The sequence below is a fragment of the Rattus norvegicus genome, chromosome 5 (assembly GCF_036323735.1).
Source record: "Rattus norvegicus strain BN/NHsdMcwi chromosome 5, GRCr8, whole genome shotgun sequence".
Taxonomy (NCBI): Eukaryota; Metazoa; Chordata; class Mammalia; order Rodentia; family Muridae; genus Rattus; species Rattus norvegicus.
Genome location: NC_086023.1, coordinates 149,748,811 through 149,773,236, shown reverse-complemented (window position 1 = coordinate 149,773,236; position 24,426 = coordinate 149,748,811). Strand labels below are relative to the sequence as shown.

At 45.8% G+C, this 24,426-nt stretch overlaps 1 protein-coding gene and 1 non-coding gene across 4 annotated transcripts; one reads left to right on the top strand and one right to left on the bottom strand.

Annotated features, from left to right (window-relative positions):
- Window positions 1-350: 350 nt before the first annotated feature.
- Window positions 351-16,411, bottom strand: Taf12 (TATA-box binding protein associated factor 12). 3 transcript variants are annotated; one of them, XM_006239067.5, is made up of 7 exons: window positions 16,268-16,411; window positions 9,393-9,477; window positions 8,286-8,537; window positions 6,095-6,172; window positions 5,533-5,647; window positions 3,007-3,095; window positions 351-2,112 (listed from the first exon to the last, which is right to left on the bottom strand). In XM_006239067.5, exons 2-7 carry the CDS (start codon window positions 9,462-9,464, stop codon window positions 2,077-2,079), a joined length of 642 nt encoding a protein of 213 aa, XP_006239129.1. In that variant the 5' UTR covers window positions 9,465-9,477; window positions 16,268-16,411; the 3' UTR covers window positions 351-2,076. The 3 variants fall into 3 exon arrangements, with proteins under 3 accessions (XP_006239129.1, XP_006239130.1, NP_001108508.1); XM_006239068.5 differs by lacking the exons at window positions 9,393-9,477; window positions 16,268-16,411 and adding an exon at window positions 16,198-16,222; NM_001115036.1 differs by lacking the exon at window positions 9,393-9,477 and having other exon boundaries at window positions 1,433-2,112; window positions 16,268-16,343.
- A 3,727-nt stretch (window positions 16,412-20,138) lies between these two features.
- LOC120103286 (U11 spliceosomal RNA) lies at window positions 20,139-20,272 on the top strand. The gene has a single exon (XR_005505364.1). It is a non-coding gene; the product is annotated as a U11 spliceosomal RNA (small nuclear RNA).
- The last annotated feature ends 4,154 nt before the right edge of the window (window positions 20,273-24,426 follow it).

The following is a 24,426-nucleotide window of genomic DNA, read 5'->3' as shown; positions in this document are numbered from 1 at the left end:
CACAGACGCATACACACACTTCTGCAGAGAGGCAGAACGGGCCATATTATCCTGTCTAATGCAATCTTTCTCACATCTCCACAGTTAAGACATCGCTTAGCTGGGCAGTGTCAGCCCAACCTTTAGTTCCAGCACTTTCGAGGCAGAACAGGCAGATCTCTGAGTTCCAGGCCAACCTCGTCTACAGACTAAGTTCTAGGATAGCCAGAACTACACAGAGAAACCCTGCTTTGACAAACTAAAAACACTGCTCAAGTGAATTGGGTGGGAAGCCAAGAACACAGCTCACTGAACCAAGGGCTTCAAATGCCTGAGATGTGAGAATGAAGCCACACACTGAACCTCAGGGCTGTCCACCCGTTCTTCCTTTTATTATGGTTCCTGCCTACTGGAAGCCTGGGCATAGCTTACAGACATGAACAGCCCTTCAGTGTGCTGACAAGACAGTAACACTGAGACAGAGGAAGCCACCTACCTGTCACACAGCTGATCAAGAATGACAAACTGATGTCTTGTGAGTCCCTCACTTCTGTCCATTGTACTTGCCCAATTCCCTTGTCCCTTTCTGTCCTCCAAAGAGGACTCAAGAGTCATTCCAGATTCCTTCTTGACCGCTGGCATCGGTTACTTGTCCCTATTCAGACTCAGTGGGACCTTCTGCTTCTGATGTCATCCACAAAGCATCCTCTGAGAACATCTTCCAGTGGCTGTAGGTTCTGGAGAAAGTTAAGACCCTCCAACATCCTCATCATGATGCTAGGCCACAGATCCAGAAGCTCAGTGTCAGATGTGACCAGTGAAGAAGCTGGCTGTCCCCTGGTAGACTGTCCAGGCTGAAATCTCAGTCAAGAAAATGGCAACATCAGCATGGCCTTTGAACTCCTCACCCAAGAGATCTACAAACTGTGTCACATCTTGAACCGAGCCACAGGAAGATGATGAAAAAAGCAGGGACCAAAAGTAGGTGTGGTTGTGCTGTGGTCCCTAGGTCAAGCAGCCATCTTCCCCTAAGCCCATGGGGCCCTCACAATCCACAAGGCTTGTGCTAGGTGTGGGTCAGGATGATGCCTGGGAAGAACATCCTGCTGTTGAGACAGGGCCTGCTTCCCTCTGGTGACAGAATCCTAGCAACAGGACTTTCCCCAAAGCTACTCGCATCCTTCTTCAGGGACAAGGATGAATACAATCTTCTATGGAGATCCGGAGAGGTCCAAAGGGGCTCTCAGAAGCCAGACGTGATGACACACACTGTGCTCTCAGTTCATTGAGAGGGGAGGCAGGAGGGTCAGCTCAGGCATAGCCCCAGCAAGACACTGAGTTTGAGCCCACTCAAGAGCTTGCCTCAAAACAGACACCACACATACATGCACACACGTATGCATGCACGCACGCACACACACTCCCACAAAAAGGTCCTAGGGACACTAACATTATCAAAACTAGAATGCTTGTTTATTTTGGGGCTTAGCAGAGTTCACCGTGTCTGGTGACAGAGAAAGTGCTCCAACTCCTACTGCTGGCTTGTTCCTTTGGAGTAAAATGGTGGGAAATCCCTGCCTGTTCCTCTAACACGATCACCCCTGTGCTGCCACCTGCTGACTGCAGGGACCCTGGCATTTCAAAGGCTCTCAGCTATGCACCCTGTGTCTTCAATTAATAACTCCTTTATTCTGGAAAAGCAAATCAAGTTCATAGTCATAGAAACACTGACATTACAAAGTACAGGGATGGGGAAGGAGGAGACAAACCCTCTACAAATCTACTAACACTGTCTCACCCAGCACGACCAAAACGCTCTTCCTGCAGCCACTCACTTATATAATAAACCACGGGCAAAATCTTCTCCGGGATGCACTGCTTCTCTTTGAGACGGCAGGGAAAAGGGACCAGAAGGTGGGGTAGGAGGCTTTATTCTTTTGGCAGATCTTCTCAGTCATTATAGATATTGCTGCACTGTTAATAAAAAATATATGCTTCTCTGTAAAGCATTTAAAAAAAAATCCAAGGATGAGATGGCTGAGGTCTCAGCTCAAGTATCTGCAAATACATGTCGTCCATTCCTGACTGTTCCCTGTGCTATTTCTTGGTTGTTTTCCGGATCAACGCCATTCTCTGAAAGGAGACAGAGATGAGCAGTTAATGGGGTCAGTGTTAGGAGCTTTCTGGAACATCCAGATGCCACAGCACGTAGTGCGGTCTGTCTTTAGGGAGCAGTGCACAGGGCTAAGAGGTGGCTGCAGAGGCCACTGGGCCCAGTTCAAGAACCAGGAGACCAGCCTGCTCACCGCAGCGCACACTCCCATCAGGGCAGCTGTGAGATCACAACAGAAGGATGCCCGGTTTGTCAGTGGGAGGCCAGTGCCCTTTTTGGACTAAGGACAGGGACAACTGGTTCTTGATCAGAAATGATGTCCTCTCAGTGTCGGGGAGGGCAGAGGACAGCTGCTAACGTGGAACATACATAACCCAGAATGTCGGGCAGAAGAGCCAGGGTGGCTCAGCACAGGCCTGACATAACCCAGAATGTCGGGCAGAAGAGCCAGGGTGGCTCAGCACAGGCCTGACATAACCCAGAATGTCGGGCAGAAGAGCCAGGGTGGCTCAGCACAGGCCTGACATAACCCAGAATGTCGGGCAGAAGAGCCAGGGTGGCTCAGCACAGGCCTGACATAACCCAGAATGTCGGGCAGAAGAGCCAGGGTGGCTCAGCACAGGCCTGACATAACCCAACTCCTTCCTCTGACCGGGTGGTGGGTGCTATTCAAGCCAGTTCTCAGTGAGAGCAGTGGACACGCCCGCAGGGATCTGGAGTCAAGAGCTCTAAATGGAAACTGAAAGGCACGCACAGCAGCACGGCATCAGGGCACCTCTGATGGAGCGTCCCTGACCTCTGACCTCTGGTGCAGCGAAGCTGGCTATGTAGGGGACTGACACCCAGCAGGCAGCTGGTTGTACTCCCTGAGATGCAGTTCTAGGGGCCAGTCCTGGCTGCCCCAGGCTCCTTACCTGTTTGTGAGCTTCTGTGGTACAAGCTTTTTTGTAGGGCCGGATCTCCTCAGAGCCAAATCCTGGGATCCACATGTTCCATTGGCGCTCTGCAAAGAAGACACCAGCACAGAGCTGAGGCCCCAGCCAGACGGGCAGTGAAGCTGCAGCAAGCAGCAAAGACAGACTTGGACTGGGTTATACACACGTGGCCTCTGCAGGCCTCTTCACTGCTGTTAACACTGGGTTTACTACACACGCATGGAGTTATGTGTTTCATCTGCATGTATGGATGTGTATGGTGTGCAAGCTTGTCCCCAAAGAAGCCAAAAGAGGGCGCTAGATTCCCCGGATCTGGAGTTAAAGACAGTTAGGAGCCACCATGTGGATGCTGGGAATCAAACTTGAGTCCTCAGGAAAAACATCAAGTATTCTTTTTTTTTTTTTTTTCTTCTTTTTTTCGGAGCTGGGGACCAAACCCAGGGCCTTGTGCTTCCTAGGCAAGCGCTCTACCACTGAGCTAAATCCCCAACCCCAACATCAAGTATTCTTAACCACTGAGCCATCTCTCTAGCTTTTATTTTTATTTTTTAATTTGTTTTTTAATATATGAGAACACTAAACCCATCTTCAGACACACCAGAAGAGGGCATCAGATCTCATTACAGATGGTTGTGAGCCACCATGTGGTTGCTGGGAATTGAACTCAGGACCTCTGGAAGAGCAGTCAGTGCTCTTAACCACTGAGCCATCTGTCCAGCCCCCATTTTTATATTGCGGAGGCAAAGATTAACATGACCTGAGCGCACAGTGACCTCCCTGCCTGTACTAGCTGCGTAAGTGCTGGGATGATGATGCTATGCTGGCTACTGCCTATCTTACTTCTTATGTTTTTAAATCTTTATTATGTTTTTATTTATTTTATTTTTGGCTAGGCATGGTGACAAATGATTTTAGTTCCAGCAGTAAGGAGGCAGAGGCGGAGGCGGAGGCGGAGGCGGGGGCGGGGCGGGGGCGGGGGCGGGGGCGGGGGCGGGGGCGGGGGCGGGGGCGGAGGCGGAGGCAGAGGCAGAGGCAGAGGCAGAGGCAGAGGCAGAGGCAGAGGCAGAGGCAGAGGCAGAGGCAGAGGCGGATGGGTCTATGTGAGTTCCAGGCCAAAATGATCCTTTCTTTCTTTCTTTTTTTGTTTTTCAAGACAAGGTTTCTCTTTGTAACATGCCCTAGCTGTCTAGGGAGGTGACACTTTCTTTTAAAAAAGTGTACAAAAGGGGTTGGGGATTTAGCTCAGTGGTAGAGCGCTTACCTAGGAAGCACAAGGCCCTGGGTTCGGTCCCCAGCTCCGAAAAAAAGAACCAAAAAAAAAAAAAAAAAAAAAAAGAAAAAAAAAGAAAAAGTGTACAAACACACTTCGAGAGAAAAGTTCCACTCAGAAGGGTTTACCTAGACACCACTGTTCCTTTCTATATTTTTACCCTATTTTCATATTTAATTACAACATGAGATTTCTTTTTTTTTTTTTTTTTCCGGAGCTAGGGACCGAACCCGGGGCCTTGCACTTGCTAGGCAAGCGCTCTACCACTGAGCTAAATCCCCAACCCCGGAGATTTCTTTAAATCAAAAAAATACATTGAATACAATATTACAGGCCTAAAAATTCAGCTCCTAACTTGCCCCTAGTTGTATACAAGTGGCCCCTTTATCATTCCTCCATTAGTGTTCCCAGAGCATAGGAGACACGGTTTGTCTTGTAACTCTAGACAGACCAATGACTTAAATCAAACTGGGGTTGTATTATATATGCGTGTGTGTGTATGTGTGTGTGTATGTGTGTGTGTGTGTGCACGCGCGCACAAGTGCACATGCTCCTGTGTGCCTGGGGGTTAGAGGACAGCTGGTGCCTTCCTCTCTAACTGCGCACCTTTTTCTGAGACAGGATCTGTCACTGAACCAGAAGCACATAGTTTTCCAGACAGGCTGGTCGCCAGCAGCCCAGAAGCCCTTCTGCACATCCCGACTTCCTAGGGCTTTGAATACAGGAATGCACAGCCCTGACTTATTATGTGGGTGCATGGAGGTCATCACGCATCCACGGCAAGGGCTCTTACCCACTGAGCCATCTCCTTGGCCCTTAAACAGAAATTTAATGACTTTATGATTGTATGTTACATCTGATGCACATACATATGATGAGAGTTATTGTGTTCAGTTGTAGAATATGCCCATTTTTTTCCAGTTCATCAATATAATCAGTAGTTCTCATAATTACCTTCAAGTGAGACATTATGATCCTCACTTTCTGAAAAGGGAGACAGACTCAGAAATCAAGCACAAAGGTTGTTGTGCAATGGAAAGTGGAGGGATGTTTTAAATCTGATGTCCTGGGGTATCCCCCTTCCATAAAGGCCTTTCTCTCTTCTATTCAGAAGGTGCTGAATGGTAAATTCCAGACCTAAAGGTCTGGTTGTGGCATGAAGGTTTCTCTGACATTTGTCAGAGGTCCTACCAACGAGTTATGAGGCTACTTCAGGGAGAAAGGAAACAACATACCTAGATGCAGCTGGACATCTTTCACCTCCAGGGTGCTGGACTTGCGGTGCCGAGCGAGCTGGCAGGCAGCTGTCACCACACTCTCGATAAAATCATCAGCGATCTGCAGCAGCATCTGGAGAGGTGGAATGGGAGATAAGCCAGTGGCAGGGCAGGCGCCTGCTGCTGGGACAGCGGTGTGCTTTCTGAGTCTCATTTGGCAAGATTTGCTTTCTTTCTTTCTTTTGTTTTTCTTTTTCTTTTTTCTTTTTTTCGGAGCTGGGGATCGAACCCAGGGCCTTGCGCTTCCTAGGCAAGCGCTCTACCACTGAGCTAAATCCCCAACCCCCAGCCCCATATTTTTATTTTCTATTCATCCATGTAGGTGTACGCATATGCCCCATGTGTGAGGATGCCCCAGGAAGCCAGAAGAGGGCACTAGATTATTTGCAGGTGGTGTTAAGGCAGTTTGTAAGGTTCAGTAAATGCTCTTAACTGCTGAGCCATTTCCCAGACCCAGCATCTCTGCTCCAACTCACCACGATGCCTCAACCGCAGGGACAGGTGCCCGAGTCCACCTTACCTCTTCCACATCTTCATCCAGCTGCTCGTTAGGATCCACTTCTCTTACTAGGTCTTGTAACTTCTTCTTGGTCAATACCTATAGTGAATTGAGGAGAGAGTTTTCAGAAGTATTAAGGAAGCAAATCTCATTATGGCTACAGAAGACATGATGTCAAATTGCTGGGTTTAGTCTCGTTCAGACAGCCCTACCTTGTGGTACAGCTATAAAGGTACAATCCAGACAAAAGCTGTCATGGGAAAGAGAGCAAGAGCGGTTTGGAGGGAGAGGGGAATCGTTTAAAGCGGAGGCCCGCGTCCCACTGTCGGGCAGTTTATGCAGTTCCAGCTTTCACCCTCTTCTCTGCATCTGGCTAACAGTTCGAGCTGGGTGTGGTGGGTGGCACAGATCTTTTTTTTTTTTTTTCCAGAGCTGAGGACCGAACCCAGGGCCTTGTGCTTGCTAGGCAAGTGCTCTACCACTGAGCTAAATCCCCAGCCCCAGCACAGATCTTTAATTCCAGCACCAGGTAGGTGGAGGCAGGCAGACACCTAAGTTTGAGCCATCCTGCCCTACAAAGTGAATTCCAGGACAGCTCTGGCTACACAAAGAAACATTGTCTCAAAACAAACTTACACACACACACACACACACACACACACACACACACACACACACACACACACGCGCGCGCGCGCGAGAAACAGAAAAGAGAAGAAAAGAAAATGAAAAAGAAAAATCTAACAGTTCCATGAGGACAACCAGTGTGTGGCCATCTCTGTAACCTAAGTAATGTGGAGCAGCTACAGTTAATCTCCCTCTTCTCCGCGGAAAGGCAATCGCATCTGGATTACATTAAAACATGACGAGGAAGCTCAAGACTCAGCTTGGTCATACACTGCTTGTCTGACTTGATCCTGCTGTAGATCCCAGCATCAGGAATAGAAACAAACAACAAAACGCAACAAACAGTCTGCCCGCCCCTCTATGAGAACTGCACTGCTCCCACAATGCAGCTCTGGTTGTCCTGGGGCTCACTCTGTAGACCAGGCTGGCCTTCGACTGGGATCTGCTTGGCTCTGCCTCCTGAGTGCTAGGATTAAAGGCTTCTCTTTACCGTAATTTAGGGGTATGTTGTGTTTGCACGTGCCACAATGCATATGTAGAAGAGGATAATTTGAGGAACTAGGATCTCTCCTTCCACCATAGATTTAGAGACTGAACTCTGAGTATGAAGCTTGGCAGCATGGGTCTTTACTGGCTGAGCCATCTTGGTGGCCCTCTGTGTCTTTGAGACAGGGTCCTGACTTGCTTTGTAGTAGAGGATGAGGAATGACCGACTTCCCTCCTCCCACCTCCCAAGTGCTGGGATCACAGGCGTGACCACCACACCCACTTTCTCTCTCTCGCTCTTTTCCAGCGGCTTCAAGAGTCAACGCAGGTTGGTTTCTGCTCCTTTCCCAAGCAGCTCAGCTAGTCCTTCGACCCACTTCCTTGAATCGCTCCTCACCCACCCTATGCAGCCTACAAGATCCAAGGCAAAGGTTATACTTCTTTTCTTGTTGCCCTAGAAGGTGGAATCAGGGTCACAGGTTCAGAGAGGGGATCCCTGCTGACATTGACAGCAGCAGTAAGATAAACTACCAGAAGGAACAACTGAAGAGAAGACTCTCATTTTACGAATATGGAAATACAGTACAGTATAGACACTATACTATACTATACTATACTATTACAGATAGCTATGCTGTATAGGTAACTCTGAAATATGTGCTACTGCTGAGTGTGCTGGTTCACTCCTGTCATCCCAAGGCTTGGCAGGAGGCTTGCCTATGACCTGAGGCTGGCTGGGGCTACGCAGTGACTGGGGTTCCAGTCACTCTGGGCTACAGACTAAAACACTAGCTCAACAAAATAAAACCAGAACTCCAGCCACCTGCCATATGAAAGCATGTTATTACATGTGTTTATGTGGATACACACATACACGTCTATGCAGCCATATGTAACAGAGTAAAAACTGACACTGTAGACAATAATTAAAAAAAAAAAAAACAACAATAACAACAAAAAAAACCCAAAAGAACCCCAAAAAACCACTAGAGCGGACGACCTTCTTTAACAGAAAGAATGAGAGCCTGACAACGTCCATCTTTGTGTGGACAGGGTCAAACTAGAGAGGGGGCTATGAGGAAGAAAGGCTGAGAGGTACCTGGTTGTTTTCAGGGCTGAGACGACCACCTGTGCCAGGAGTGCCCGGCATCTTTCCCACGGTGGTGCTATTGGCCATGGAGCCTTGTGGTGGGGTGCTGGCTGGCTCTGGTTTTATAGAGGAGAAGCTGGAGAGGTTGATTAGCGCTGAGGGGCCAAACTGGTTCATAATCTGTCCAGCTTTACACTTCAGCTCATAGAGCTTATCAAGATCCTGCTTCTTTTTTGAGCTGTGAGGACCAAGGCCAATCAACTGTAGAAGGAAAAGAGTCAGAGTTACTCTGGGGACACCTGCAGTAGTGGCTGAGTTTTGAAAGTAACATGAACTCTGTCAGACTTTGAGTCTTTCTTTTTTTTTTTTTTAATCACTGGTCTTTTTTTTTTTTTTTTTTTTTTTGGTTCTTTTTTTTCGGAGCTGGGGACCGAACCCAGGGCCTTGCGCTTCCTAGGTAAGCGCTCTACCACTGAGCTAAATCCCCAGCCCCCAGACTTTGAGTCTTATCTGAGAGGGTGACCTCTTGATGATGACAGTAAAACGGAGGGAATAAAGAATTTCATTGCTCTCACCTGGTTTTTAGAAACCATCTTGTCTCCAAAACCGAAATGAAATAGTTCACAAAATTGAAATAAGGACAAAAGTAAGTGAAATCAGCAATCTTATTTAAAAAAAACAAACATTTTTGAGGAATTCATACAAGCAGAATCCTGGGTTAAGTACTTACATGCATTATTTTAAGTATCAAATAATGTTAAATTCAAATAAACAGAAGCACAATCAAATACTTGAAACTCAGTCACAAAGCTTAAGAAAACCATTAGTTCACTTTCAAAACGAGTTGAAGCTTTTCAAAACATGCTTAAGTCCAAGGCAGGCCCTGCCCAGTGAACACAACCTTTAGCAGCTGTGAAGAGCTCTGCTTTCCCAATAGAGAACTTTTCCACTTGTGTTTTAGTGTTCTTCAAGACATGCCAAGGCCCTTGCCTAAAGCAGCCACAATTCCTAAATCTCAGAGCCACTAGGCTGACTCTGTGGACATCGGCTGTGGTGTCAAGACCAGAAGCACATTCACCAAGTTCTGCCCAAGGCGGCCTCGAGGAATTTACTTACTGCTATCTGAGTGTCTAGATCTTTAATTACATCAGCGACAGCTGTAAGCCCGCTGTACGGAGAGGCAGCCATTCTCAAAAACTACCTGTAAACAAATAACTAGGATCAAGAACCACCCTGGCCACAGAAGGCTTCCAGTTGTGTGGCCCAGTGCAGCTTCCCAACGGATCCAGCTGAAGATGCAGTTCAGCATGCTAGCCTAGTGTGTGTGAGCTATGGCTTCCTAACCCCATGAAGACAGTAGAGTCAGGGGTGGCAGCTGAGGCAGGAGGATCTTGGGTATAAAGCCAGAATCAGCTATCCAGGTCCATGTTCTCACCCCAAACAACAAAACTGTACACCCAGCATGATTGAGAATTCAATTAAATAACCAAGTCTAACCCGCCTCATCCCATCTGCTGGGGTTAAGCTGGGGTTGGCTCACAGGAGAATAGCATGCCCTAATGGCTTTTCTTTTTAAAAATCTTGTACCGCGAATAGAATCCAGTTGCTATCCTTTGTATGGTGATACGAAGAGGACCTGATTTCTCAGAGAATAGTGGGTATCAGACAACAGAAGGAGCCCCTCCTCCTCTGGGCACCTGTTCCATTAACTCTGTGTGTGTGTGTGTTTTGTTGTTATTATCACTGTTTAAAGTGATGGTGGATGTTTTTAATGTCATCATTCAGGAGGAAGAGGCAGATCTCTATGAGTTCTAGACTAACCAAGACTATACAGTGAGTGAGACCTGTCTCAAAGAAAGAAAAGGAAGGACGGAAGACAAAAGGAAGAAAGGAAGGAGGGAAAGTTGGGAGACAGGAATAAAGACAGATTCTATTTAAACAACTTTACTTCTGCAATGCTTAGGAATTTTATAATTAAAATACAATATCAGAGTCAAGGGGACTATTTCCCTGGTGGCAGAAAAGTCTTGCGACTATGGTGCCCAGCCTGACTTAACTGAGTTTTACTTGGCTGTTTCCTCCCCAGCTTTTAGCTGTCTATACAAATTAATGTTTCATAGTCTACGTGACTGAAAAGAACCAGTTACTTGTGATCTGAGACTAGGGGGCAAAAGAAAAATTTTTTGTTTTGTTTAGTTTTTTCCCTTAAATTTTTAAAAATGATTTATTTATGTATATGAGTACACTGTCACTGTCTTCAGACACACCAGAATAGGGCATCAGATCCCATTACAGATGGTTGTGAGCCACCATGTGGATGCTGGGAATTGAACTCAGGACCTCTGGAAGAGGAGTCAGTGCTCTTAACCACTGAGCCATCTCTCCAGCCCCATTTTTGGACAGTTGAGCTTATGTAGATTGTTCTGAATTGGTTGAACCTGTGTATCTGGTTCAAGTACCAATGCCGTCATTTACCTGTACGGCCTTGAACGACGTTTTCCATCCTGTGTGTGTTCATGTTCATGTGCAGTTGTCTATATGGGCATGAGGAGATTAACTTCAGGTACAGTTCCTTACTCAGGCCTGCGGTACTTTTCTTTTCTTCACGATAGGGGATCTCTGTGTAGCCCTGTCTGCCCTGAAACTCAACTCTCTAGACCAGGCTGGCTTTGAACTCACAGATCTACCTCCCTCTGCCTCCCAGAGTGCTGGGACTAAAGGTGTGTGCTACCACCATCTGGTTCCCCCAGTTTCTTTAACTAAAAAAAAAAAAAAAAAAAAAAAAAAAACAAACAACAGTTAAAAAGTGTCATGAGACCTGACACTGATTTCTGAAATTTTCCGATTTACTGAGTTTCTGAAATGCAAGCACATGGAAGAGTGCATAAAAATATGAATGTTTTCTCTTGTAAATATGCATGTGCTCCATGCTCTTCTAAATCAGTTTCAAGAGTCAGTTTTGTGGGGGTTTTGTTTTGCTGAAGCAAGAACTCTATGTAGCCCTGACTAGCCTGATCTCAGCTCTGCCGCTGACTCCAGCGCTAGGATGAAAGATTAAAGACATCGGCACCACTGTCTTGTGGGATTCTCTCCCTGTTTTTGAGACAGGGTCTTATGCTCTTACTATCCTGGACGCACTGCAGACAAGACTAACCTGCTTCCCAAGTGCTGGGACTAAAGGCATACTACCTCATGCACGGTGGCAAGAGCAGTATATTAGGAAGTTTTGCTCATTTTGGTAATTCATTACACTACCCCATGCATTATAACCAGCCTGGGTTTGTTTTTTTGAGGAGGGATTTATTTCTTATTGTATGTTTTTAGGGTCTTGCTATGTACCCCAGATTGACCTAGAATTTGCTAGGAGACAACTGAACTCATAAACGACCTTCCTGCCTTAGCCTTCCAAATGCTGGCGTTACAGGCCTGAAGCACCGGACCCAGGTGTTTTCTGAGACAGAATGTTGTTACAGACCCTTGGTTAGATTAGCATTTGTTAGTAGCCTAAATTGACTTTGAATCAGGAGTGCTTCCCCTGACTAACCCCTCCTGCTCCTTGTGCTAAAATCAAAGTGTATACCACCATGCCTAACTTCTATAATCATTTTACAGCTAGAGAATCTTTTCTATTTAGTTCTTGTTTGTGTTGGGGAAGGGTCAGACATGGGTCATAGTGAGTATGGGGGTCAGAAAATAACTTTGGGCAGTTGGTTCTCTCATTTCACCAGGGTCATCAATCAAGCTTAGGTAAGGTTAGGATTGACAGCAAGCACTTTGGTTCTCTGAGGAATCTTCTTTTTTTTTTTTTTTCTTTTTTTCTCTTTTTCGGAGCTGAGGACCGAACCCAGGGCTTTGCACTAGCTAGGCAAGTGCTCTACCACTGAGCTAAATCCCCAACCCCTTCTCTGAGGAATCTTATTGGCTCTAATGAGGAGGGTTATTTTGGAGAGTTTTTGTTTGTTTGTTAGGGAAGAAACTGGATATTTAAGTTGGGGTAGGATATTTTGCCTTATGTACAAGGCTATGGGTTTGATCTCCTGCACAGGGAGTGATGGAGGAAGGGTTGAAGATGGCAACCCCAGCTACTTGGAAAATCAGGCAGGAGGATCACTTAAGCCCAGGCATTCAAGGGCAGCCTGGGCTACGTTGTAAGGCCCCACCTCAAAGAATAAAAATAAACAGCTGGATACGGTGGTGAGTGCCTACCGTCCCGGTACCTCTGAGGTGGAGGCAGGAAGTACTTCAAGGTAGTCTTGAGCTGCAGAATCAGTTCAAGGTACTGTGGGTTACATGACATACCATAAAAAAAAAGGACAAAAAGTATAAAAAGTAAGATAATAAAGGGAACCATGAAGTAACAAACTTTATAAATGCAGGGTGGTGATGCACACATTTAATCCCAGCCCTTGGGAAGCAGAGGCATGTGAGAGCTTGAAGCTAGCCTGGTCTACAGACTGAGTTTCTGAGTTCCAGGACAGCCGGGGTTACACAGAGAACACCTGTCTCAAATAAGAATAAGGTGAAGGGGGTTGGGGATCACAACCCCCAAAACCCCCATTTCTAGGGGATCTGACTTCTCTGATCTCCAGCAGCACCTACACTCACATATAAAGACAAATACACAAAATTTAAAAAGGAAAAGGTTGAAGTATTTTGTGAAATAGGTAAGAATGCTAACTCAGCAATCCATTATCACTGACTCAACTATCAAGCTGGGCACTGTGGTGCATAAATGTCATGCCAGCATTCAGGAAGCCAAGGCAACAGTCTTAGGTACAGTGAGACCCTATCTAAAAACCACAACCTCCCCCTCAATTTAAAATCAACAGGATGGTGATATGGGTCTGCTTTTGGTCATAATTTGGTATAAATAAATCCTGATCACTTTCACGCAGGCTTCTGAAAACAATATTGGAGCAGGAGATGGGTGAGTGGTTAAGAGAACTTGTTGCTTTTGCAGGGGACCTAGTTTTTGCCCCTGACATCCACACAATGGATCATAATCCAGTTCTAGGGAGACCCAATGGCCTTTTCAGGACTCTGGGAGAATCAAGCACAGAGGGACACAATCATATATCGAGGCAAAACATTCATGTGAATTTGAGGCCAGCTTGGTCTGCAGAGTTCTAAGGCAGTCAGGACTAAACAGAGACACCCTGCCTCAATGCCCCTTCCCAATAAGAAATGAACAAACAAACAAACCTTTAAAAATGGCACCAGAGGGGGTTGGGGATTTAGCTCAGTGGTAGAGCGCTTGCCTAGCAAGCGCAAAGCCCTGGGTTCGGTCCCCAGCTCCGAAAAAAAGAAAAAAGAAAAAAAAAATGGCACCAGAGGCTTTAGCTTTACAAATCCTCCCTTTGCTTTGTGGATGGTCTTTCTCGTGTGCCGGCTGTACAAGTCTCATCACCCTTAGTAAAAGTCTTAAAAACTAATAGTAGCGGCTAAGCTACCGGAAAAATAATAGCTTCAAGGATGTTAAAAACGACAATAACAAAAAAAAAAAAAAAAAAAAAAACTTTTTCAGAGGATAATTTTGGGGTTGGGTCTCTCCTTCCATCACTCAGGACTCAGAGACTGAACTGAAATCATCCCTCTTTGTGACAATCACCTCAGCAGAAGAACCACCTCACCTGATCTGCTTCTTTTTTTTTTTTTTCCTTTGAGATAAAGTCTCATGTTGACATCGAACTCCTAATTTTCCAGCCTCTACCTCCAATGTAATGGGATCACAGTCAAGCACTATGATGCTTGGCTATGTTAGCCCAAGCGTCCACATCTAGTACACACTAGCAATTAATGATGTCGCCCTAATTTTCAAAAAAATTAAATATAACCTGTTCTATTGTAGGAGTCTACAAATATTTCTCTTTCTACCTGGAATATCTATGCTTCTGTGAAAACACAGGAACTTAAGATCTCAAATACTATGGAGGTATCCTAAACGTCACAGTCCTTGACTTTAAAAGGAGTTAAGGAAGAAGCTGGGTATGATGGTGCAGCTTTGGATCCCAGGGCTCTGAAGGCAGAGGCAGGTGGCTCTCAGAGTTTGAGGCCAGCCTGGTCTACATAGCAATTTCCAGGCTAGGAGGAGCTAAATAGTTGGGGGAGGAGGGGTGTGCTTTCATTCAGTGGCAGGCTTTATAAATATTATGTATATTTTGCTCACATGCAAATTACACATGGAGGGGAGTCCACTTAGGAAAGTTCAAGACAGTTTTAGAGGCACATCTGGGGATAAGCTACTCCATACTATGCTGTTTAAGACAAACTCCTTATCCTCTATGGACATAAGACATAGTACAACATGACTAACCATACTTAACTGTGGAATTGTGATAACAAAGTAATGGAATGCTTGAAAGTGTTGAAGTTGTTCATGGTGGCACACACCTTTGATCCTAACACTCCCAAGGCAGAGACAGGAGGATTTCTTGGGGTTTGAAACCGGACTGGCCTACAGAGTGAGTTCCAGGATAGCCAGGGCTACACAGAAAAACTGTCTTAAAAAAGGAAGAAAGAAAGAAAGAAAGAGAGAGAGAGAGAGAGAGAGAGAGAGAGAGAGAGAGAGAGAAAGGAGGGAGGGAAGGAAAGAGAACAGAACAAACAAACAAAAAAAAAACCCAAAGTGATTAAGTTTTGCCCGATTCATCTGAGGAGGTTTCAGTCGTGGATCTTTATGAAGAGAAACGACAAGGTCCAAGTCACTCTTCTAAAAGCAATCCCTAGAAAATATTCTAGGTCACATTTACTTGTGAATTTCTCAACACATTTTTGAAAAGTAAGTAAAATGGGTTTCACTTAAGTTTGTTTCCTCACATTGTAACACAATGCCATAATAGGTACTAAAATATTAAAATCCATTAAAAAAATCCCTTCTGAGTTTGAGGGTAGAGATTCTAAAAGCATTTTATTCGAGTAATTTCAACCAAGCATCTCTTATTTGCTGTACATGGTAGAGGTCGGTATAACCGAATTGGCTCATAGTGATGCTAATCTTTCTTTGGCCCCTCTTTTCCTGAAATGTAAAAGAATTCAAAATGATCTTTTGCTGCCCTTCCATCTATGACAGTTTGCTTGTGATGCAGAGATCTGTGCTCCACAGGGACTGAATGGAATAGGGCTTAAGTAACATATATATATATATTTGAGTTCAACCGCTTTCAACTTTATATCTGATTCACAATAATGAAGAAAAACGAAGATGTTTTGTGTGGGTTTTCTAGATTAAGTATCTGACACAAGAAGCAGCCTAAATGCAAAAAGCCAAATAGGCAGCGCCAAGAAGTCTTCCCCCGAACATATCGTAACCCTCTGGGTACAGAGAACAGATCGCTAAATCTTTTCAACCTCTTTCCCTGGAAGGTTGATCTCCCAGCCTTCAAGGACCCCTTAGATCTTCCACTTTTAGGAGCTCGGGTCCTCACATCCCTGTCCCTTCAGAAACTCTTGAGTCTGAAAGCCCAGATCTTGTCCCCAAAGAAGACCCAGTCCTCACTGCCCATTTCTGTTCCCTTTCAAACTCAAGTCTTCTCTGCCTGCTTTTCTATCTCCAGTCCCTAAGTCTTTGCTGCCCTGTTTCTGAATCCTTAGGAGCTGGGACTTTACCGTTCTGCTTCTGTCTCTTAGGAGCCCGAGACTCGGGCTCCACTTTTACCTCTCTGGAGCCGGTGTCTTCACGCCCCGTTTCGTTCCTATCCTCGCTTCCTATAAAGTACAGGGTCTTCACCATCTGTGTCCCTCTCAGAAGGATTTCCCTCAGATGCTGCAGAACTCACATCCGTCCCCGTTTCCTAAGTCTCATTCAGAGCCCGAGTCCCCAACAGCCGCTGCTTCTGCGAGCCCGAACCCCTCAAGTCCCGTCCCAAGAGCCTGGCTCCTCACAGCCCCGTCTCTTCCACAACCTAGTTCTTCCAGCACTGACCCGCTGTGGGTCTGGGTCCTGACACCCTCCTCCCGCTCTTCATCCTCAACTGCCAGGGCCCAAGACTCACAGGCAGCAGCGTCTATCTCCCCATGATATGCGGAGACTGCCCCAGTGAAGCTTTCGTCTCAGCAGCCGGTCCGACTGCGCGGCCCTCCCCAAGCACTTCCGGCACCGCTCCCCGCCTCCAACCCGGAAACGCGCGGCTCTTCCGGCCGCCGGGCGCGCGCCTGACTAGCGCAGGCGCAGACCTTACTACAGCACGTGGTTGAGCTGTGAGCCTAGCGCCTATCTGGTCAGTTGTGTTTTCTGCTGTGTGTTGTGTGGCTGACTGGTGGACCAACTGCATCTCCTACCTCGGCGTGAATCCCTGTCCTAGATGTTTCTTTCCGACTCATATCTAGGTAACCAACGGCCTCGGAGGGCTTCCAAGTCGCCATTTTTGGTTGGTGCCTTTGTCGTGATATGAGGATGGGACCTCAGTTCGGCATAGATTTCAACTATTTGGCAGCTCGAGAACTTGGGGACTAGAGAGGCTGATTGTGCCTATTACTTAATTTCTAGCTCAATAACACTTGAACGAGAGCTGTCTGAGGAAGTGGTTAAGTCCTTCACTTGGAATGTCATGTACTAGTGGAAGAAACTTGTGTGAAATTCTACCTAAGAGATGTAGGTTCTCGACTTGAACTGAAAATTCTCACTCCAAAGCCCGGGATGGTCCAGTAACCGTTAAACCATTAAGTCCTGAGCTTTGAGTACATTTTTTGTTATTTTCCCTGTTCCAAGTGCTAGGCATGTAAGCAACACGCGGTTTTAGCCCCTGGCAAGGATTCTCAGTAAAATGGAAATCTTGCAAACCGATGTATACATGTCTAACATCTCAGCTACTAACGGTTCCCGCCCAAACAAATTCCATTCCATCTTTCCATCCTCTTCCTATTAGGCGCATCCACCCTCCCGGTCCAAAGTCCTGGATGCAAGAGCTTAGTTACCATTAAGTGGCAAACTGACTATAGTCTGATTTTTATTTTGGATTTATTTTATGCGTAAAAGTGTTTTGTCTGCATTTATATATGTATGCCATGTTCATGGCTGGTGCACAAAGAGGTCAGAAAAGGGCATCTGAAGCCTTGGAGTTGAAGTTACAGATAGTTGTGAGCCACCATGTGGCAACTGGCATTGACCATAGATCCTCTTCGAGAGTAAGAGATTCCTTAAACCACTGAGCCATCTCTCCAGCCTCAGCGTTATTTTTCTATCATGGTTCTCCTTAGAGAACAAATCAGTTGCTACTGTTGCATTCTTCCATCTTTTTTTTTTTTTTTTTTTTTGCTATGTGCTGGGTGTTTCCTGTGGGGGAAGTCAGACAAATTTGTCTTTAAGAGTTTACAGGCAAGTGCACGAGAGGTAAGAATAAGGACTGTGAGTGATGGAGGGTCCTGAGTCAATGCTCAAGACTAAGAGAGCCAGCATGGCTGAAGCTCGGTTGGGTGACAGGAAGGGACAGCTGGAAGAGGTGGGAGGGTTCTGTTCAGTGTGCAGTGAAAAGACATGGAAACTGAGGAGTGAGATGGGAATTTGTATTTAAGGAAACATCTGAAGTATGGCATCTTAGCTTCAGCTGTTGGTCCCTATTCTCGGGAGGCAGGGGCAGGTAGGAGTTTAAGGGTAGCCTGGTCTTCAGGCTTCACAGTAAGAGCACTGTGTCAAATGAAGGGTGTGGTGACAAATGAACACTTGGATTATAGAAGGATCCTTTTATGGACCGTTGGCAGCACCCACCCTGGTCCTCACCTGTTTCAACTACAGCATTCTTCCTGTTTAGCTCCTTTTGTAGCTTCCACTTTACAAAGGGCAGGGAACTCCATTATTAAAGCACTCAAAAAGTATTGTAGGCTTCTGTACGCCCTTTTTAACATAAAAACAGGAGTGGGGGGGAGGGCTCATAAAATGGTTAAAGTACTTTGTGTTCAAACTTAGGATCTGCATTCCATCCCCAGCATCCTCAGAAAAAGACTAATGTCTGTAGGCTCTGGGAGCCAAACACAGGAGGATCCCTGCAACTTGCTGGTCAGTCTAGGTGAGGACAGTTGAGTGAGAGACCTGATCTCAAACAATGGAAGTGACTGAGGAAAGACTTCAGATGTTGACCTCGAACCTATCACTGGAGGCTAGATTCAGAGTAGAGGGCCCTATAGACATGCAGCATAGCGAGAGCTAACACTTTAACTTAAAATGCATTCTGGGGAGGCTGGAGAGATGGCTCAGCGGTTAAAAGCACTGACTGCTCTTCCAGAGGTCCTGAGGTCAATTCTCAGCAACCACATGGTGTCTCACAACCATCTGTAATGGGATCTGATGCCCTGTTCTGGTGTGACTGAAGACAGCAACAGTGTATGCCCTCTTCTATGTTTCTGAAGACAGCGACAGTGTACTCATAAGTAAAATAAATCTTAAAAACAAACAAAGCACTATGGAGGCTGAAGCAGCAGGCACTCAAGTTCAGTGCTGGGCTACCTGATGAGATACTTGGCTAAACTTCCTTCCCTGGAGGAGACATAGTCTGCCCTTCTTCCCAGCCTGCGGCACGATTCCACCAAAATTCACTCTAGGCAGCTAGTTAGTTTATTTGGTTTATTTACATAGCAAGTGGGAGGTTACAACAGGGGTGTGTGGTTAATTTGTCCCCCAAAAGCCACACCTTAAAAAGCGCTATTTAGCATGGATAACGAGTGTCCTATAGTGCATGGATAGAGCCCTCTCCCTAGTGTTACTTGGTTTACAGACTATAACCTTTCTTGCACACCACAGACAATCAGTCACGTGTGATCTGTTGTTCATTCTAGAGCAGCTGGGTTCTCAGGTGAGTTTTCTGACCACCCCATCCACCTCTTTGAGGGGGATGTTAAAAATCAACAAACTGGGCTGTTCCTTTGCAAGTAGGCTCTGTTGAACACACCAAAATGGTGATCTCTTCAATCAGGGCCTAAGTCACACACAACCTCCGTCTCAGAGATAAGTAAATGAAAGGCTATCATTCTTTTCTGGGGTGCATTTTGTCTTTTGATACAGGTTCCTCAGGAAACCCAGGCCAACCTGGAAGTTGTAGGAGTCATTCTGCAGCAGCCTTCCATGTAGGATTACATGTGCCAATATACTCAGTCCAGTGGTTTCGTTTTTGTTGAAATGGGTGTCATGTAGACCAGGCGGGCTTGGAACTCAACGTGTACAATAGCCTAGCCCATAACTCACTGTAATGCTCGTGTGTCAGCCTCCTGAGTTCAGGGATTACAGGCCACACCTGGATTCCTTTTAAAAACTGTATCTGATTTCATTGAGGTACAGAATAAATCGTCCCGTCATATGAGCACAAGAGTCAGCTTTCTTTAACCCCTCCCCATCACCTAGAATCTAGGTCTTTGAGGATACATTTACTCCATTTTTGCTTTTACAATCACAGTCTCCTCCTGTGCGTCCCTGTCAGAAGACCTAAGTTCAATCCCTAGCCACCCATATGACAGCACAACGTCCGAACTGGAGGCTACGAGTGGCACTCGATTACACATTTTCAGTTTTGACAAGTTGGGGCACCATGTATCCCCAGTTAAGTTACCTAAACGCTCCTAGAACCCAACATCCCACTTCTAGCTGGAAGCAGCTGTTTTGCACTAGCGCCACCTACCTTTCTCTCCGCGCGGACCAGAGCCTTCCCGGCAAGCACTGCTCTGATTTGCATATTGACTCAGGGACATTCCGTTATTTTTATACAAAAATCGAAGACAACAGTTTTCTTTGTGAAGGCTTTCCCTCAGCTTGAAAAGAATCGAGAGTTTGCTTCTTAGCTTCGACAATAGACAGTTGAAAGTTGGTTAGATTTTTGTCACCTTTACCCTAAGATGGGTGGGATGCCAATGCCTTTGTGCTTCTGAAGTTGCTCGAGCAAAAAGGGCTTCTGTCGTGAGTGGCACACGCAGGGCAACTCGATTGCTCTGCGTGCGGAATCGACATCAAGAGATTTCGGAAGCATAATTTTTTGGTACTTGGGCAGCTGGTGATCGTTGGTCCCGGCGCCTGCGCGGTTGTGAAAATAAAGGTTTTCTTTAGTAGTTTAATAGTTTTAGATCTTTGTCTTTTCTGTGTAGTAATGAAGGGCTGGTGTTTATAATTTGTGACACCCATTTTTGTCCTGGACAACATAATTTACAGTGTTTGCAGGTTTTATTTGATATCCTTTTTTGGTACCTTAGTATTATCCTTGTCTGGTTTTATGCTGTGTGAGCTTTCTGAATATTGGAGTTAGAAGTCAATGTTGTAACACCAGATCACAAATATTTATTTGTGGTAATGTTAAAATAAGTGGAGTGTTCTCAACAATTGGTATTGTTTTCAAAGGTGCATGACTGTGTGCCATCATATGTATTTGTGTTGGCATAGAAAGGGAGGGCATGGGGTCCTCCGGAACTAGCGTTTACATTCCAATGTGTTCTGTCATATGGGTGCTTGGATCGAGCTCTGGTTCTGGAAGAGTGCTTTCACCTCTGAGATGTCTTTCCAGCCTGTTAGCTATTTCTTTTTCATTTAAATTATTTTTGTTTTACTTGCTTGTGTGCCTAGGCACTGGATTTCTTGGGATTAACAGTTGAAGACTGATAATGAGCCACCCTGTAGGTGCCTGAGATTGAATTTGGGACTCTGGAAGAGCAGCCACTGCTCTTAACCAAATGGCCATCTCTCTAGCCCTGCAACTGGATTCCTGAGAATTGGGTGTGGCTCTGCTTCACAGGTTAGAAAATTGAAGGTTATATTGTATTAATGCAGGCAAAAGGAATATCCCACTTCAAAATGCCTTCCTGTAAGAATAAGCAAATTAGGGCTGGAGAGATGGCTCAGCGGTTAGGAGCACTGACTGCTCTTCCAGAGGTCCTGAGTTCAAATCCCAGCAACCACATGGTGGCTCACAACCATCTGTAATGAGATCTGATGCCCTCTTCTGGTGTGTCTGAAGACAGCTACAGTGTACTCATATATAATAAATAAATAAATCTTTAAAAAAACTTTGAAGTAACTACTCATATATATGTGTCCATATACAGTACCAAGGTACCAAGGTGTGTATATGTATATGTATGTATGTATGTGTGTGTATATATATATATCCATACACAGTACCAATGTACCAATGCTGGTGTACCATTTCACCCAGCTTTTATTAGCTTTAGAAAAGGATGTGGGGCTAGGGAGATGGCTCAGCAGTTATGAGCATTGTTCAGTTACCAGTACCCAGTATTCCCACCTCTTCTGGTTTCCTTGGCACTAGGTACAAATGAAATATGTATACATGAATGCAAACAAACACACATAAGTTAAAGATTATATATACATAGTCCAGGTGTGGTGGCATTTTGTTTTGTTTTGGTTTTGGAGACGGGATTTCTCTGTGTATCTGTGTAGCCTTGGCTGTCCTAGAACTCACTCTATAGACCAGGTTAGCCTCGAACTTAGAGATCTGCCTACCTCTGCCTCCCAAGTGCTGGGATTAGAGGCATGGGCCACCACTGGCCCTGTAATGGTAGATCTCTTTAGCCTAGCACTCAGGAGGCAGAGGTAAGCGAGATCTCTGTGAGTACTAGCCAGGGTTGTATAGTGAGGAAGGCGTGAAGCAACAAAGGAAAACAAGAAAACAGGGAGGAAGAACAGAGTTCTTATGGGCTTTGACATTCCTGCACTGGGCTGGGAAGTGGTCACAGGCTCAAGGAGCGTATACCCCAGGGGACAAAACTGCATGTGTGGCACAGGCTCGTGTTATACCCAGGGCGGAAGAAACTCTGGTCCTAGCTAAGTTCCCATGGGCACCTGAAGGACCACTGTCTGGGCACGGCGGCATTGTGGGTAGGTAGATAGTAATAGGGATGCTGGCTGAACGTCTTTTTTGTTGGTGGTGTTTTTGGTTTTGTGACAGAGGTGCACCCTGTAAACCAGACTGGCCTAGAGCGCAGAGATCTGCTGGGATTGAACCAAAACACGCAGCTCCAGTGGGCACCCCTACCATCAGTTTGTTTATTTTTTGCTCTTTGAGACAGAGTTTCTCTGTGTAGCCCTGGCTGTCCTGGAACTCACCCTGCAGACCAGGCTGGCCTCGAACTCACAGAGATCCTCTTGCTTCTACCTCCTGAGTGCTGGGATTAAAGCTGTGGGCCAGTACTCCTGACGGCCATCTTTTTTTTTTTTTTTTTTTTTTTTTGTTCTTTTTTTCGGAGCTGGGGATTGAACCCAGGGCCTTGCGCTTCCTAGGCAAGCGCTCTACCACTGAGCTAAATCCCCAACCCCTCCTTCTTATACATAGGGATGCTGAGGTTGAGACAGAGACTCATAAGCACAGTGCCAGCGGGGCTCTCACCCTTCCTCCTAAGCCAGAAGTCAGCTTTTCCCTTTGATGCTGACACCTCAGATGGGGCTGAGGTGGCTGAGGCAGTGACTAACCTGTCCTCATCTACATTAGTCTCAGTTTTTGGGTTGGTTTTTTTTTTTTTTTTTTTTTTTCAATTGGCAGAGCTTCCTCTCTTTCTGAGTCTGCCTTCTTTTCTGATTCACATCCCATCTGTTACTAGTTTCTGGTTTCAGAGTGTGGATGATACAGAAGAGGGGGAAAAGCTGTTGGGGGTGGGGAGGGAGGGACAGAAAATGCAGTAGTTCTTAAGCAACAAATTCTTTTTTTTTTATTTTTTTATTTTTAGATCCAACTGGTAAGATATAATTGCTCACTTAAACATACAAAGCCCGGTACCATCCATCCCTTAGGAACATTGATAACAACCTGTAAATACACAGAGCAGAATCTTAACGTCACCTGCCATATTGTCCTGCCACAGCTTCTCTGCCCCTCTCAACAAATTCTTTTGAGAGTTCTGTGTACCAGGGAGTCCTCTGAGACTAATATAATCTGTCTGAACCTTCACAGAGAAAGTACGTATTATGGAGGGAGCAAGTCCAGGCAGGAGGAAGCCCTGTTGGGTATGGGTGTATTAGTCGGTTCTCTAGGGTCACAGAACTTATGGGTAGTCTCTAAATAGTAAGGGAATTTGTCTGTAGTCCAACTCCACAGCAGTGGTCAGCTGTGAATGGAAGCCCAAGGATCTAGCAGTTGCTCAGTCCCACAAGACAAGTAGAATCTTCCTTCTTCCTATATCCTCATGTAGGTCTCCAGCAGAAGGTATGGCCCAGATTAAAAGTGTGTACCACCATGCCTGGATCTTGGACTTGCTTTGTCCCAGATAACCTTAAATTCAGAGATCTCCTTGCCTTAGTCTCCTGGGATTCATAGCCACTATGCCTCAAGATCCCCATGCCAAGATCCAGGTCAGAAACTTGTATCTTAGGCTGGAGAGATGGCTCAGTGGTTCACACATGCTAACCAACTCACTCTGCAACGCAGGCTGACCTTGAACTTATGCTCTGTATGCCTCTCTACTGTAGCAGAGGTTGCAGGTACTGGGCTACCAGGCTGGGTCAAAGCATTTTTTTTTTTCAAGATACAGGGTTTCTCTCTGTAGCCTTTGCTATACTGGAACTTGACATGTAGAACAGGCTGGCCTTGAACTCAGATCTGCCTGCCTCTGCCTCTCCCGGGGTTTCCCACCCCCTGGTTGTGATGTACCTTTCTTAGCATGCACCAGACACTGGGTTTGATCCCAGCACCACAAAACCAAATCAAAGCTCAAATATCCTAACATCTCTTCAATTCCTAAGAAACGGCATTTAGTGAACTAAAAAAAAAAAAAAGTATAATTCAGAACTGTGTATGGATGAAGGTAAAGGAAGAAATTAATAGAAAAATATTGGCTGGAAATATGTCAGTTCTAAATAGAAATGCATTCTGTGTTTTTCCACCCTTTGTGAGTGAGCATTTGGTTACAGGAAGAATGATTAAGCGGGGGTGGGATCTTCCACATCACTTTCCTCTGAAAGCCAACAGTCATCCTATTACCTTGGTTTGTTGTTCCCTTCATTCCAGCAATATAATAAATATAATTACAGTTGTCGCTACCCAGTGTTTTCCGCACAAGCTCCATTTACTGCCATCCAGCTCCGTTTAGTCCCCTGCCTCAGAAAGGACTCCCTCCACTCCAGCAGGATCAGCTCCTCAGGTGCTGAACCCCAGTGGCTACCCCTTTTCCCTTCCAGAGTTTCTTGGCAGCTCTGATGTTGTTGGCACCATCTCCTCTTAGGAAC

Bases quoted from the DNA above. Each gene is read 5' to 3' on its own strand.
- Taf12 (XM_006239067.5), bottom strand. From the start codon at position 9,464: ATGGCTGCCTCTCCGTACAGCGGGCTTACAGCTGTCGCTGATGTAATT. The intron at 8,538-9,392 runs GTAAGTAAATTC...TTCCTTCTACAG, and splicing joins ATCTAGACACTCAGATAGCA to TTGATTGGCCTTGGTCCTCA. The intron at 5,648-6,094 runs GTAAGGTGGACT...CCACCTCTCCAG, and splicing joins TGGATGAAGATGTGGAAGAG to ATGCTGCTGCAGATCGCTGA.